Below are 15976 nucleotides of genomic sequence, written 5' to 3'. Positions count from 1 at the left end.
ACTATCAATGAACACATCCTTAAGTGTCTGGACATCTTAGCTTTTTGTTGGACAGAAAGCCTATTTTACCAGACGGTTATTACATACTGCATAACAGTTTGTACCACAGAACTGGAAAACCTGGAAAGAGCCTGACTGGTGGCACCAAGAACCCATAACCTGCAAAGAAAATAGATTAGCTGTTGTACTTTATTACAAATGGTCTACACGTGCCTTCCAATACAGAGTAACATTCATGTATATTTACATGAATTTATGCTTAATGGGTGCGTGATGAATTACTGGAGAAGGATATTCATCGTATTCAAGATCCTCATGTTTTGTTTTTCTTCCTGTGTCCTAAACTCTGCATGCTGGCTGACCCACAGGCCTCCCTGCGGACACTCTCCAGGGCCACCGAGACCGATTCCAGGAACAGTTCAAGAAGTAGGTACCAGGTTGACTTTTAAACAAGACTTTGCTCTGCAGTGGGCTGTGTGGTTGTGAGGCGACCTCATGGTGTGGTGGGAGCCCTGGGGGACTCGGTCACCTGAGCAGGCCGTGGCAGATTGGACGTTAGATATGGAAAGTGTTTTGAACATCTGCAACAACAAGTGGAAGTGCAACAAATTTTTATTTTAATCTGCCTAAAATAAAGGTAGGCTGAGGTGAAACAAAGGGTGAATAGTGGTTGTTGTTCTAAAATGGTTGCCTCAGCATTTGAACACAAGGATGCCAGCATCGTACTTACAGAAACGCACAGCTGATCTTTAATGTTTCGAGTAAATACCAAGGCTGAATCCTGAAGCCCAGTGTCCAGTGTGTTTGTGCTGTTTCCCTGCATCAGGCTGAAGAGTCTGTTCTACCGCTCCAGTAACCTGCAGTACTTCAAGAGGCTCATCCAGATCCCACAGCTGCCAGAGGTGAGTCTGCGGGAGGACCCACACTGGGTTCGCACTCCACGGCATGAGCTCCTGGGAGCTGGAGGGTCTCGGTGCGTCTGGGCGTTTGCGCTGAGCGCAGGTTGAGGTCTGTGATCGGAGGTCTCGAGCTCTGATACGATATGAAAAGGTTGAGCCTAAAATGACAAAAAATTAATCTTTAATATTTAAACTTTGCCTTAATGTACAAGTGCACCTGCTCCTTTTTGACAGTATTTTTGATAAACAGGAAACTACTACAACATGGCTCACACTCATGCTTTAAAACGAATTATTGTTGAATCCATCTTTGACACCTGCTGATTGTTTTCCTGGGCTAAGCAGGAGATTCTCGTTTTAAAGTGACAAGTTGATTCATTCACGGTTCAGTCTCTGTACGTGTGAATTAGTCTGCTCCACATGATTTATTTTAGTCACATTGGGAATTGAGAGAGGTTATTGCATTTTTTGAAAAGAATTCCTTTGTAACTATTAATGCATTGTGGAATGTGTTTGTTTTAATAAGTTAATAAGGAGTGCACAGCCTGTCTCCATCTCTTCATTCTACCCCAGTGCTTAACTAACAGTTCATTTTAATATTGGCCTGAGCTGGGTGAGTGTAGCTCCTTTTGCCTCCTTCTTCAAGTGGAAAGGTAAAGAGACCTGTCGGACCGAGGTCCTCCACCACTGGAGTTACCTTAACATCACAAGGATCCATTTAGGCCACTGCTCTTCATTACTGAAGGATGATAGGAGATGTGTTTACAGAGAGTTGTGGGTGTCTCCTACGTAAGAGCAGCTGAGGCAAAGACAGTGAGAATGGGTAAGGGAGTTGGAGCAGAGGGACCAAAGAGACGGAAGTACAGGAGGCTGAAATTGAGGACTGTTGAGGAATGCTCATACATCGCTTGGAAAAATAAAATGGGCCATTGGGTGGGGGGTCACGCTGGGCTTTGTCTAGGGGTGGGAGGTGTTTGTCTGAGCTCTGACCGCCCTCCCCACTCCTCTCCCTCCAAGAACCCCCCCAACTTCCTGCGGGCGTCGGCGCTGTCGGAGCACATCAGCCCCGTGGTGGTGATCCCCGCAGAGGCCTCGTCCCCCGAAAGCGAGCCCGTGGTGGAGACGGAGGAGCTGGTGGACACCGACGCCCTGGCCCAGCCGGTACCTCTGCCCGCCGGCACACCAGGGAGAGCGCTGGTGCAGCGCCTGCAGCTCGCCCTCCGAAGAGTTAGACAGTTGAAGCAGCACGTGGAGATGTGTGATGCTGTGTTGTTTGATACTCTGCTCCTTTCCCGCCGAGTGCTGATCAACCTGCAGCTAATATCTCCTACTTTAAGTAGCGTTCTGTGGTTTGTGTTTGGGCTGTGGTAGAAAAGCTGCCTTGAAACTGTGACCTGCTTCCTTGCCGGTACTCTGCTCGTGGCCTGTCTGAATGACAGGTTTGTCGATGCTGGGATGGGGGTAGGGGGTGGAGCAGCTGCCCCTGGGAGCTTTTCCTAACTGCTTATTCTCCCTCTTTTGAGCAGAGTTCAGAGAACAAGTTTGATGACATCTTCGGCACATCCTCGGCCTCCGACCCCTTCAACTTCAACAGCCAGAACGGCGCGCACAAGGACGAGAAGTAAGACTCTCGCTCGCCACATCCTGCCGGCTTTTACGTCCCTGACAGCCGCTCACAACCTTTCCTGCTCTTTTTTCTGGTCGAGGAGCTAATCAAGCCCTGCAAACGAGAGGGCGGCACTTGGGTGCTGTCGCCGAGTTGAGCTGGTCACGCATGTCTGTCTTAGATGGTCTGTTAATTACGTCAGATCCCTTGAATTTCTGTTTCCCACTTCAGTTCATCTAGATTCTCTACAGGCTGGACACTCGTGCCGCAGTTCTAGCTTAAAGGTTCCTTTGCTCTGCCCTGAGCCACGTTTCAGTTACTCCTGCGATATCCTAGTTCCCTGTAAATGCCGGTTCCTGCGTTACATTCCTTACACTTCTAGCCCTGAGGTGTGAGCATTTCAAAGGCATCAACCCGCAGTTTCTGTAAGGAACGGGCCAGGGCTGAGGTGGCCGTGTCTAAAACTCTGGCCCTTGAAGGGTGAAGACAGAGCAGTTCCCCTGGGCATGAAGGACAGGGCGAAAGGCTGCTGGCAGGGGCCAAGCTGAAAGTCAGAGATGGCAGTGTGATTACCTGGGCTGCAAAGCCTCAAGTATTTTATACCCCTTAAATTCCTAGTAGCGAAAGGAATAGTGCTTATTTTTCCTTCAGTCATGAAGTATACCTTAATATCTTATTTGCATGTACAGTATAGATGTTATTTCATTTACAGCTTTACTTTTAGTTACCCCGGCAGCCGTGACAAGGTTTTGAATTTGCACCTGAAAAGGAGGATGAATTTGTCGATTAGCGAAACGTGCTTGCTCTGCCTCTCTCTCCCCAGAGACCGGCTCATCGCGAAGCTGTCCCGGGAAGTCAGAGCTCTGAAAGAGGAGCTGGAGTCCTTCCGGCTGGAGGTGAGGATTCAGCTGGCGTAGGAGGCAGGAGAACCCAGCAGCAGCAAGAGCTGTTGTCTCAGGCAGCCTAGCCCCCAAGTTCAGTGAGGCAGGAATTTCAGACATTTTAGGCTGAAACATTTTGGCTGTTCAGAGTTTGACCATCAGCACAGATCATTGTGGCGCAGTGCTCACCATTGCTGTCTTGCAGCACTGGAGTCCTGCATTCAATTCCTGGGGTGCTGTCTGTGTGGAATTTGCATGGTCTCCCAGTGTTCACGTGGGTTTCCTCTAGCTGCTCCGGTTTCCATCCACAGTCCAAAGACGTGCTGGCAGGTTAATTGGCTTCTGGGAAAAGTAGCCCTGGCACGAGTGTGTGTGTCTCTGTGATTCCTGCGTCCACCACCCTTTCCAGGGTATATCCTGCCTTGTGCGCAGTGCTTCCCAGGATTGGCTCTTTGACCCTGAACTGGATTTGATATGATGATGTGAATTAAGAGTTCGAGCCTCATAGAGCTGAAGGTTTGAAAAAGTTAGATCAATTATAATGTTTTGAATTGAGAATGTGATTTTGTTCTTTCTAGGTTCATATTCAGTAAATTGTGCAGAAAGGTACTTGATTAATTAGTCAACTAATTGATTAATGGTCTATTTTACTGAATAATTGATTAATGTAAATGGCTTTGTGTTTAAGAAGGGTGGCTATACTCTTCTCCTGGGCTGGACTGCACTACCTCCTGAAAATAAAGAGAGCGAATGGGGGGCAGTTGATGTTTTGCTAACGAGGCAGCGCTCCGGGAGGTGTGTGTGCGGAGAGTGACCCGCCTGACCCTCTGTGTCCTCCAGAGTGCCCGGCTCTGCCAGGCCCTGCGCGGGCGGGTGAGCGAGCTGGAGGCAGAGCTGGCAGAGCAGACGCACCTGAAGCAGCAGGCCCTGGGCGAGAGCGAGTTCCTCCGCGCAGAGCTGGAGGACCTGCGCAGAGTAAAGGAAGACACCGAGAAGGAGCAGCGCAGCCTGACGGAGATCGAGAGTAAGAGACCCCCCTTCCTTGGTTCCCCACGTCCCACAGACACACACCACCCCCAGGCAAGGCTAGCTCTCCGCTGGCTGCTGTTGTGCCTGCAGTCTGAGTTTCTCCTGACTCCCCCTGCTAGTCCCCTTCTGGGGAAGGCCGAACTGGTTCCGTTCTTCTCCAGATGTTTCTCTCCCTGTTTTCTCCTCTCCAGCTCTCGCAACTTTTCGCAGTTCGCTCTTTCATGGTGTTCTCTCCTGTAGGGACTGTTTTCTGCCAATCTCCAGAAGCCGTTCACTTCTCTTTTGACTCTCTCTTTCCTGTTAATCCATGCACAGAGTGCTCTTAGAATTCACTCCACAGGGCTTACACTTTAACTCTTTTTCACATGACTGGTCTGGCTCTCTCTCTCTCTCAACTCTCTCTCAACTCTTGCTCCTCAGAGTCATCCACTACGTCACTTGGGCTGCACGTCTGTCAGCAGCTGTTGTGCTGCAGAGTGTTAATGGCCGTTGACTCTGTGTGTCTAGATTCTGTTTCTTGTACTCACTTCTGGTAAGAAGATGCTTTAGTCCAGCTTTCACTTCAGCCTCTGTCCTGTCTGTAGCTGCACATGGTGTACCAGCGTGCCACTGGCATCATTCTGCCCACAGCAGATCGCTGAGCCGCGCACGGGTATTAAATGGAAATGGAGAGTCATTATTACAAACTCTTGAGCTCCCGCCTGAGCCCCCGGCAGCTCATACAAGCACATTATCCTGTTATCAAGTGGCGATGAAGAGAATTGCCATGAATCTAATTTGCTAAATTGAGTCTCGGTGCCCCATCGGCTGAATCCAGTCAGTTTCCTCTTCCGTCACCCAGGCCTCAAGGATCGTGGGATGCAATTCAAGGGATTTAAGAGAGTATCTTTCCAACTGCCTCCCAGAAAAACACATTCATTCTAACAACCAGAGATATATACGTTTCTTTTTTTAAAACATGAGAAATTTGCTCCAAAATGAAAATGCCTGTATCTCTAGTTGTTAGTTGTTGTGCTCACAGGTGTAGTAGCAGGTATAGTGGTAGTGGGGAACTCGGTCATTAGAGGGCATGACTGAAGGCTGATGGGGAGTCTCGTGGGTGTGCTGCCGGCCTGGCGCCCAGGTTGCAGAGCTCCCTGAGCGAGTCGGCTGGATCTAAATGTTCCACACAAGCAGGGAGACTGTACCTAGAATGCAACAGCTGAAACTGAAGTGGTTGAAATGGTTAATGATTTCTTATTTGTAGAAGTGGTTTAGGCCAGATGCTCTTATTGACTTTTCAAACAACCAGGATATAGTTCTGGGAATAGATGTGATGGAATATGACAGAGCTAAGTTAGTACAGTGTGTAGAAAACATGGACATTTTTAGCCAAGATGGATTTAGAAGGTGAAAGTCTGATTAACTTGCAAGGATTCTTGCAAGAAACAAGGTCATTAGATACTAAAGCATATAACAAGAAAGTTCAGTTTTCCAGAAACAGTTTGATAAGGACCCTCATAAAACATTGAGTCACCGATTTAAAAACCAGGATTCCCCGGTAACGTCAGTACATGGAGCGAGAGCTGAGAAACAGACAGGAAACAGCATTAAATAACACTGCAGATGTGAGTGGTCATGTTCCACAGGGATTTGTTTTAGGCCTGTAGCTCTTCCTGATCCGATTCAACAACTAGATCCTATTACAGTTATCAACACAGTCCAAGTCTCTGAAGTGGCCAACGCAGAGCCAGTGGCAAGGGAATAACCAAAACAAGATTGTGGGTTGGGCTGAGCCTTGGTAAATGACATTCAGCACCACTAAGTGCAAAGTGATCCACACTGGTAGGACTACACGTTTGTGTAGAGTCTTCTAGTTAATAGAAATACGACAAAATACTATACAATAAAGGTATATTTAAAAAACAGGCAAAAGAAGGGATCTATAATGGTATGGGTTAATTCATCTATAGTACGGCTCTGTGTTAGAGGAACCCTCCGGAATATAATGTGTCCAAGTATGAGCTCACAGATTTGCACGTAGAGGGGGTAACACTGCATCCTTGTGTTCCAGGGAAAGCCCAGGCCAACGAGCAGAGGTACACCAAGCTGAAGGAGAAGTACACAGAGCTGGTGCAGAGCCACGCGGACCTCCTGAGGAAGGTACAGTGTAAACAAAACATTCCTGTCCAGTAGAGATGGGTGGATTCTTTTCTTCCCTATGATTCTGTTCCGTTCACATTCATTAAGCGTGTAGTTTTTTTAATGGATTATTTTAAATGAAATCTCGCAATTAAGTGTGCAAATGACACCAAAGTGCAAATGAAAAGAGGCATTAGGAGCACTTGGACACTGCCTCTAAACGGAACTAAATCATCATCTGGGAAGGGAAGGCACTTCTTTACTCGCAGAGTTGTGGGAGAAGGGAACAGGCCACCCAGCCATGTTGTTGAAGCCGAGAGCCTGGATCCTTGTATCAGTCAGCTCCCATGTGCACTGTAGTGGCCCCGCTCAGTTTCCCAGTAGCTCCCTGGGGTTGGTGGCAGCGCGCCTGCGGAGTTGCTCAGAAGAGCTGTGTGTCCGTTTCAGAACGCGGAGGTGACCAAGCAGATGACGGTGGCGCGGGCCGCGCAGGATGAGGTGGAGAGCGTGCGCCGGGAGATGCAGGAGAAAGTGCGGGCGGCCAGGGAGGAGGCCGAGCACCAGGTGAGGGGCTGGTTCATCTCGCCTCTTTTCCCTGCTGCGTTTCTGTCTCCTTCAGACTTCGTATCGCACAGTGTCTCCCAACCCTTCCTCCTGTACTGTGTGTGATGACATCAGTTCTCCAGCAGCCCATAAAATGAGTCAATCCAAGCTGGTTTTTCCTATTTTTATTTGTGTGGTGGAGAAAATGGGCTTACAATCAGTTGAGTCACTGTTGAAACACTTCCGATAGCCTGGAGTTGAGATTTATTCCTCTTTTTGTGTCGTTACAGTCACAGTTTCAAACTAGACTTGAACACATTTCCCCCATTCCTTTCAAGCTGGCTTCACCATTGGCATGACTGGTGTTCTCCCTTGTACGATTCCACCTTCTCCTTTAGGCAAGGGGCAGGTTGCGTGTTTGAAGTTCCAGGTTCTTAAGGAAAGGGGTGCAAGTGTCCTTTAAATTCTCTACCGTACAGTGCATGTGAAAGCTACCTCTGTGCTGGCAGTGCAAATAGGTTGTTTGTAGTCTCAACCTCCAGCTGCGCACGGATTCCTAACAGTGCAGGTATTTAGGGGCGCATGCTATGTGCGCCAGGGACACATGGAGCAGCTCATGTGTGTGTTGTACTGGGATCACTGGTGCTGCAAGTGGTGTCGTAGGGGCAGCGGGTCTGATCAGGTCTGGGATGTGTCCACAGGAGAAGGAGCAGGCAGAGCAGCTGCAGGCCTTCCAGACAGAGCTGTGCACCAGCAGAGCAGAGCTGGAGCGACTGAGAGGGACCATGGCCTCCTCACAGCAGGTCAGCCGTTCTCATTGTCTGAGCTCAGATCACAAGTCCAAAGACACAGAAACCGTGACATTTCTAGCCAAGCCAAGTTCCTAAATATAAGAAGTCAGTATGCATGGTGCATTAACTGCGGTTTCTGAGTTCTTTACTTCTGTCTGGGGTCCCCCGGCTCCTCTTGCCCCTCGCAGTCGAGTGCAGAGCTGAGCTCCCGGCTGGCGGCCCTGGAGGCGGAGAAGGCGGCCCTGGCGGAGGGCGTGGCCCAGAAGGAGGCGGAGCTGGTGGGCCTGGGGGCGGAGCTGGAGCGCGTGCAGAAGAGCCTGGCCAGCGAGCGGGAGAGCGGGGTGAAGGCGTCCGAGGCGCTGCAGAACCAGCTCAACGAGAAGGTGAGCACGGCCAGCAGGCCGGGAGGCTGAGAGCTGCAGCTTCCAGGCCCCCGGTCTGTACATTTCTGCTGTGACAAAGCGTGGATTTTCATACTGCTGGTTTGCAGTTTTGAAAACATTTTCTCCACAAGAAAGGCGTGTCCTTTGTAAGCAAACAGGAAATGCCACCCTGATGTCCCATAACACAGTCCATCGACGCCTCTGCGTTCGAATAATTTTTACCCGTTTTGCTGCTGGCTGTACTGTGTAAATAGGGTGATCTTCATGAGTAGGCAGCAGCGTTCTTAATGTGACAATTCAGGGTCTGTTAGGGTAAAAAGTAATACTAGGTGATTTTTGGTAATCCAGGAACAAATCAGAAGGCTTAATATGTGAATGAATGCGAATTTCATTTTCCAAATATTCACCTTACGAACAGTTTTTGAGGAACAGCTTATGTTAGTAAGTCACGGAATGGGAGTGTTCAGTTTGTGTTTGGTGGGAGTTTAAAAAAAGGCCCATAAAAAATGATTTTTTAATGAATTTATTTTCAGTCACAAAATTTAGATCAGTTAGGTCTTTCATTTTTTCAGTGCTGGTTTAATTGTCTCAATATTCCATTCCCCAGCAACCAGAGCTCTTCCTAGAAAATACGATCCCAATAATCAGTTTTCGTGATGTAATCGATCAAATGGTTTTGTGCAGGAGACCCGGGAACAGGCGCTAGAGAGCCAGCTGGTGGGCTCCCGCTGGGCCGCCCTGCAGGGAGCGCTCGACGAGGCTCATAGGATCATACAGGACTCAATGGCGCGGATTGAAGACCCTGCGCACATCAGCTGCACCAGCTCCGCCGGTGAGCTCCTTTCCCCACCTTCTTGTTTCCACAAGATCAAGAGAAAGACACAGATTGATTTTTTTTAAATTGGATCTAATTCAGTTAACCCAGTCAATACTGTGTGATCACCACACTGCTCAGGATAGCTCAGCCAGCACACTGTTCTTCAGCGCAGGGTCTGACCTCTGTACTGTTACTCGGCAGACTACCTGGTGTCGCGGAGCCAGGCTGCGCTGGACAGTGTGGACAGACTGCAGGCCGCCAGGGACAAGTATCTGACTGACGACACAGGTGAGTCTGACACCACGTAACAGTCGAGTCCTGAGCCCAGGACGGAAAACAAAAAGAAACATAGTGACTTGTGTGCTCAGCAGCTCTTCTCCCTCCTCCAGATGTGTCGGAGCTGCTGCGGTCGGTGGCCCAGTTTGCCCACCTGGTTGGCGATACGATAGTGCAGGGCAGCGCGACGTCCCACATGGTTCCCCTGGAGCAGGCGGACTGTGAGTACCGACGTTCAGCGCCACTCGTGTTCAGGAAAAGCCCATTGAGCAGCACATGGCTTGTCACCGCTGTGCCGCACTGCAGGAGATGAGGTCATTACCAGCTCCTGCTGTGTTGTCCTGCAGGCTTGCGGTATTGCCATCCTGACCCTCATCTGCTGTGGTTGCCTGTGCTGTATCTACACCATTGTTGCTTTATGATGTACTAGATGTCGCATCAGTGATTATGCCACATTAAAAAGGTTGAACGCTCTGTTCAAGAGAACACCACAAGCGTGTGATCTTGGTCGTGTCTCAGGGAGGCCCTAGTGCAGGGCTCCTGCAGGCTGGTTGTCTGATGGTGCCCTGCCTCTCGTGTGCTTGGCAGCGCTCGCGGAGGCCGTGAAGGCGTGTGGCGCGGAAGCCTTGGCGTTGCTGTGCCAGCTGAAGGAGCAGGGGACGCTGGGCAGCGCGGACAGCGCCCAGCTGAGGGCCGGCCTGGCCCGGGTGCAGGCCCTCGCCGAGGTGAGCGCGCCGCTGCGTGTTGCTCTCGAGCTCCCGGGGCGAGTGAGCTCCTGCCCGAGCGCTGCCGCTGTGGAGGCCCCGGAGGTCACGCCGTCTCTCCCCTCTCTGCAGAGTCTGCGTCCTCGGGGGCTGGAGCTGCAGCAGGGGGAGCTGGGAGACTTGGTGGAGCAGGAGATGGCAGCCACCTCCATCGCCGTAGAAACGGCCGCCGCCAGAATCGAGGTACCCCCCTGAACCCCCCGGGCCCCCTCGCTGGGGTCAGACAGCAGCCCTTTGTTATCGCCTCGGGAATGACGAGCCTGTTGCACTGCAGTTAGACAGATTACAGGCTCCAGTCTCCCTTGCGGTTTGTGCTCATGAAGCTGGATTTGCCTACTCCTGCCTGCCTGTGCTGTCCTGAGTCCGCCTGGTTCTGCAGGGTCTCCCGTCCAGCACTCTGTAAAGGCAGCCATGGCATCACCCAGATCTAAAGCCACTCTGTTAAGGAGGTGATTCATTAAGGAAGTGCAGGAGTCACCTGGAGCAAAAAATCTGAACGTGCTTTGGCATGCGACAACCCGAGTTTCCTTAGTTAAATAAATGACTTGCTTAATTGATCAATGACTTACAGATGTCAACAGTTTAGAAACAGGCAGTTTAGGCCGATCTATAATAAGTCCAGGCTAGGGGCTCCGCCGAACCAGAGATGGGGAGTACGGTATAAGTTGCCCTCTCAGGGTCAGAAGTGAGCCCCCTTTTCATACAGCTCTGGAGCAGAGCCCCTCTTTCTCCTTCAGGACCGACATTCCTTCCTCTTTCTCTCTCCAGGAAATGTTGAACAAGTCCAGAGCTGCTGATTCAGGAGTTAAAATGGAGGTCAACGAAAGGTCAGTCAGCTCTTGGGTTTTCCTCTCCCGGGTTTTGACTTTTTTTATATAATAACAGGATAGTTAACCCCTTCCCCCAGATCACAGACCCTAACATTTCTATTTATTTGGCTACATCATGTCAATTTCATACTCAATCATTCAGTGTAGTTCTGCTGATCCGTCTTCTCCCCCCAGTGAAATTCATTGATCGTTATTAGTGGAATAGTTTGTTAAAATGAACTTGATAATGAAGTTATTTCAGCACTCCATCCCACTGAGTGGTAGTGAAGATTCCTTACCTAATGCTTCTAAAGTAAAGTGTGGCATTCTTCCTGTCCACTGCGGTCACTATATCTGGTCACTTTGTTTTTAATTTTGCAAGTAGAATATCGCCAAGTTGTCACACTGGAAAACCCTTTCAATAAGCATTTTTTCCCTAATGTTATTTATCTCACTGAATTTTTTTTAGAATCAGATTGCCCAGTTTATTTTCTGCATCTGTGAATTAGAAGGGAACTAGAATATCGGAACATAAGTGATACAGGAGAAGGTCATCAGGCCCATCTAGCCCATTGGACAGTCACAGACTACTTGATTTGCAGCTCAGGAAGCGCCTTCTGTGATTTAGGTTCTTCTCCCCGTGTGAAACTGTCCCATGTTTCACTGCAAGCGCTTGGTCTTTAGAACACCTGTCCGGTTCCACTTTGCTTCACGTGGATTCCAGAGCCGCAGCAGTGGCCTCTGCTGGATTATTCTCCTGTGGTCAACTTAGTCATAGATGTGTGAAAACACTGGAGTGCACTGGCCATGTGCGAACATCTGCAGTGGACATGACTGTGACCTCGTTGTAGCGGCAGGGGGTGCATCTCCTGCTCGGACTCACTCCTCTTCCCCTTCCCATGGGGCTCTTGCAGGATCCTGGCCTCCTGCACAGAGCTGATGCAGGCCATCAAGGTGCTGGTGCTGTCCTCCAAAGACCTGCAGCGCGACATCGTGGAGAGCGGGAGGGTGAGTGTCCCGGGCGAGCCGGGAGCTTGGGGCATTTACATCGGGAAAGGGAGGGTCTGGGAGCAGAAAAAAATTGTAGAAGAAATCTTACAACAAGCCAGCGACACTCCTGGAGATAACATGCTGATCAGCTGTTGCACTTGCAGAGAGCAGAAAGTGTTTGCTTACGCCTATCGGAGAAGTGGTCTCGGCTTCGCTCGCCTAATGTCAAGCAGAGCACGAGAGAAGCTGAGAGCACTGCTGGTATATCAAGTTAATCTCTGTGTTCGGTGTTTCCCGGACTGCTGGAAGCATTTGTTAATGTTAGATCTTTAACACCTGCAAGGCTTCCCTGTTACTGAGAAACAGGCATGAAGATCCCTCCGCTCTCTGTTGTACCGATCACTCGGAGGTGCGGAGTCCATGCCGTGAGGGGTCGCATGAGCGCCGTGTCTCTAAGGAACGACTGCCTCTCTCTCCTTTGCCTGCAGGGGGCAGCGTCAACCAAGGAGTTCTATGCCAAGAATTCCCGCTGGACGGAGGGACTGATCTCCGCCTCCAAGGCAGTGGGCTGGGGGGCGACAGTGATGGTGTAAGTCCTCTGCTCCTGTACAGCTGTGCCTGTCTTCCCCCAGAGCTGCAGTATCGTTACAGTATCTTCCAGTAACCACAGCAAGTCTCCCTCCTCCCACATTTACAACTGAGAGGAAGCCACATGGTCCATCTTCATCTGGTTGCTTGTTGCTCTGTAATCCAAGAGCACCATCAACCCGATCCTTCAGGTGTCCAGCAGCTTGGTTAAAGAGCAGGCTTCAAACTCCTACGGCCCCAGGAGGCTCCTGCTCTCTGCCCTGCGTGTTCGGCATGTCCTCAGATCCTTACTTGAAGTTATTGTTACTTCTAAAATCTCCTACTGTAGTAAACCAAAGGCAAGTGCGTGGGAGGTCATCCTGAGGGACAGAAACGTGGTGATGGAGCCTGTGTGTGTGTGTGTGTGCCGGCAGGGATGCGGCTGACCTGGTGGTGCAGGGCCAGGGGAAGTTCGAAGAGCTGATGGTGTGCTCCCACGAGATCGCAGCCAGCACCGCGCAGCTGGTGGCCGCCTCAAAGGTAACCCGCCCATGACCGCACCTTTGGTACCCCAGCACCGTGGACAGGGGTCACCTCTGGCATAGGGCCGAGTGGGAGTGGGCTCTGTGGCTGCACCCTTATAAGTACCCTGAGAGTCATGGGGGTCTGGTCATGTTGCTGCTTGCTCTCGGAGATCCTTCTGGAAAAACTGTACTGTAAGAGATTCTGAGCTGTAAGAAACCAGACGTTTCCAGCAAACGAGAGATTTCTCTTCAAGAAAACTTAAATTACAAGACCTCCAAGGTGCATCAGTGTCATTTCCTGGAAGAAGCCAGAGTGTCGGTTTCAGCAGCGTGGCTGTGCACCTTCTTCTAGACTCCTGCAGTCTCTTGGTGTAAAATAGTACCTCTTCCTCTTCCCAATTGTAAATGCACACAGTGTTCAATTATTTCACGCTTTGTTCTGAAGTCCAGTGGTTGACTGTCAATGCCTTTGAGGAATTTGAATACTTGAATCAGCTGGCCTTGTACTCTTCTCCGTTCTAGGGTAAAACATTTTTAATTCTCTCTCACCAATAAAGGCGCTCACCTGAGCACAGGCTTAGCTCTTCGATCACAGGTTCGAGTTTTCTTTGTCACTAACCTGTAAATTGTGATTCCCCAGGTAGCCAGTTGTGATTAAGAGATTGCAGGTTTGATGCCTTGTGTTAATCTCAACCAGTAAAAGTCTCGGCACAGTCAGAGATCTACTGTTGCAGGTCGGAGCCTGAATCATGCCTCTAGCCCACTGTGACCGAGATTCTTCAGGTGGGGGCGCACAATGGGCTGAGTACCACTGTGGGAGAGGTGGGTTAGGTTTCAGCAACAGTGACCCCATGTGGCCTCCTGGGCAATTGTCGCCATGCGGTGCTGTCTGTGACGAGCCCCTGCTCCAGTGGGCTGTGGTGCCTTTGACCCGTTAGAGACCCGTTAGAGATTGTCTTGAAGAGTCCGCCTGCACTTCCTCATTCTCCGGCTGCCGGGGGCGGGTTTGAGCTGAGCCATCGTTTATACGAACACAGACCCGGTAATTCTAGATCCGTTAACGAGCAAATGCGCCCTGTCTGCTGTGGCCCGCAGGTGAAGGCTGATAAGGACAGTACCAACCTGGGCAGGCTGCAGCAGGCGTCCCGCAGAGTCACCCAGGCCACCGCTGGCCTCGTGGCCTCCACCAAGTCGGGCAAGTCGCAGATCGAAGAGACAGGTGAGTCCTTGCCCAGCCCCAGCACAGCTGCTCTCTCCTCTGGCGGGTTCGTTCCCAGGATGTTCCTGTGTGCGTTGTGCGTTAAGGTCATCCGAAAAAGTGTGTGTCTCAAAAGACACAACAGCATTGGCTCAGCTAAGGGTTGTGAAAACCTGAGCTGTCCTGTTTGGAGAGAATTATGTCCCTCTCGTGGAGTTTTTCATTACTTGCGAGTTCAGAGCTGTCACTGCTGCTGGTGACACAGTAGGGCTGCTTGTTCGCTTGGGAACAGCTACCCCAAACAGAGAGGAGGCTGAGTGTCCAATCATTTCTGTCCAGACTCATGTAGGGGAAACAGCTCAGAGGAGCTCAGCCAGACTGTCCCAAATGATACACAGTAATTGTTTAATCCACCAAAAATAGGCACTGCTCTGGAATGTCGGTGCAGGAACTCAATGTGAAAGTCAGGAATGGCCTCATAATGCAGGAATCCTGAGCAGTGGTGTGGCATTTCCTTTTTAGAGCTGAACCACAAGGCAGCCGCTTTGCATTTCGTGCGTTGCAGGCTTCATGCTCGCCACCAGCTGATGCCAAATGCGAGGTGACGGTTTAGATTTCTTAATTGAAAATCTTGGCAGTGAGCAGTGAAGAGATAAGTTACATGTTTGTTATCTGAACAGCTGTAGCAGCACATGGCAGTGTGCAACCCTTTCTCATGACCTCACTGCTGTGGTTTTAAATGCACTTTTATACGCCCGGTGCGTTTGCCAGCACTGCAGACAGCGGATCAGAGGCTCCTCTCAGAGGCTGTGCGGAAGCGCTTGTAAGTGGAGTCTTTCTTGTCCTGACTCGCCCTGTGCTGTTTCAGACACCATGGATTTCTCCAGCATGACGCTCACCCAGATCAAGAGGCAGGAGATGGACTCACAGGTAAGAAAACCAAGAGCCCTTTCTGAGGGGCTTCAATATCAGTGTCCAGCACCATGCTCCTCATTGATTCTGTAAAGCATTCGATAGAGTACCTGTGACTCGAGTGACTTGAGAAGCATCCACTTACTGTAACATCTCACCGCCTAAAAGTGAGCTGCAGTGAGTGTAGTCCTGTTCTTGCCCTGGAGCACAGTAACTTTGGCCCGTTCCAGTAGCCGTGTGTGACCTGCGAGATGCAGGAGAATGTGATCGTTTGGGGGTGTGGCAGGGCCATGGTAGGGCGGGGCGTGGCAGGGGATGGGCGTGGCCAGCGCTGACCCGTCCCTCTCGCCAGTTGCGGGTGCTGTAGGGGAGGTACAGATGCTTTGGGGAGTGTGGTTGTCAGGGGGCGTGGCCAGCGCTGACCCGTCCCTCTCGCCAGGTGCGGGTAATGTAGGGGAGGTACAGATGCTTTGGGGAGTGTGGTTGTCAGGGGGCGTGGCCAGCGCTGACCCGTCCCTCTCGCCAGGTACGGGTGCTGTAGGGGAGGTACAGATGCTTTGGGGAGTGTGGTTGTCAGGGGGCGTGGCCAGCGCTGACCCGTCCCTCTCGCCAGGTGCGGGTGCTGGAGCTGGAGATGCACCTACAGAAGGAGCGGGAGCGGCTGGGCGAGCTGCGGAAGAAGCACTACATGCTGGCGGGCGTGGCGGAGGGCTGGGGCGAGGAGGAGGGTGAGGACACCGACTCGAACCCGGCCGTGTTCAGGGTCCCCCCGCCGCCCTACTGAGGAGTCTGCTGTTTTTTCTGCCCCAGAGCAAGGAATTGCAGCTCCTAGTCTACCAACTCGGCAACTAGCAGGGCAGAGTTTT

The 15976-nt window shown here is 50.9% G+C and overlaps 1 protein-coding gene across 2 annotated transcripts in view; it reads left to right on the top strand.

The window, feature by feature from the left end:
• Positions 1–15976, top strand: part of hip1 (huntingtin interacting protein 1) — a 47769-nt gene that overhangs the window by 26765 nt on the left and 5028 nt on the right. For both annotated transcript variants that reach the window (XM_088615883.1, XM_088615884.1), the window contains exons 9-30: positions 369–426; positions 827–902; positions 1917–2060; positions 2426–2520; positions 3329–3401; positions 4227–4410; positions 6469–6557; positions 6984–7100; positions 7781–7882; positions 8059–8253; positions 8938–9085; positions 9272–9358; positions 9460–9567; positions 9935–10071; positions 10183–10293; positions 10879–10937; positions 11834–11927; positions 12398–12498; positions 12911–13016; positions 14096–14219; positions 15067–15128; positions 15724–15838. In XM_088615883.1, the coding sequence (XP_088472009.1) occupies positions 369–426; positions 827–902; positions 1917–2060; positions 2426–2520; positions 3329–3401; positions 4227–4410; positions 6469–6557; positions 6984–7100; positions 7781–7882; positions 8059–8253; positions 8938–9085; positions 9272–9358; positions 9460–9567; positions 9935–10071; positions 10183–10293; positions 10879–10937; positions 11834–11927; positions 12398–12498; positions 12911–13016; positions 14096–14219; positions 15067–15128; positions 15724–15838 (2385 nt within the window). The remainder of the gene's footprint in view (positions 1–368; positions 427–826; positions 903–1916; positions 2061–2425; positions 2521–3328; positions 3402–4226; positions 4411–6468; positions 6558–6983; positions 7101–7780; positions 7883–8058; positions 8254–8937; positions 9086–9271; positions 9359–9459; positions 9568–9934; positions 10072–10182; positions 10294–10878; positions 10938–11833; positions 11928–12397; positions 12499–12910; positions 13017–14095; positions 14220–15066; positions 15129–15723; positions 15839–15976) is intronic.

Source organism: Lepisosteus platostomus, chromosome 22, assembly GCF_059453375.1.
Source record: "Lepisosteus platostomus isolate fLepPlt1 chromosome 22, fLepPlt1.hap1, whole genome shotgun sequence".
Taxonomy (NCBI): domain Eukaryota; kingdom Metazoa; phylum Chordata; class Actinopteri; order Semionotiformes; family Lepisosteidae; genus Lepisosteus; species Lepisosteus platostomus.
The sequence above is the reverse complement of the archived record's forward strand: the minus strand, read 5'-3'. Positions and strand labels throughout refer to the sequence as shown.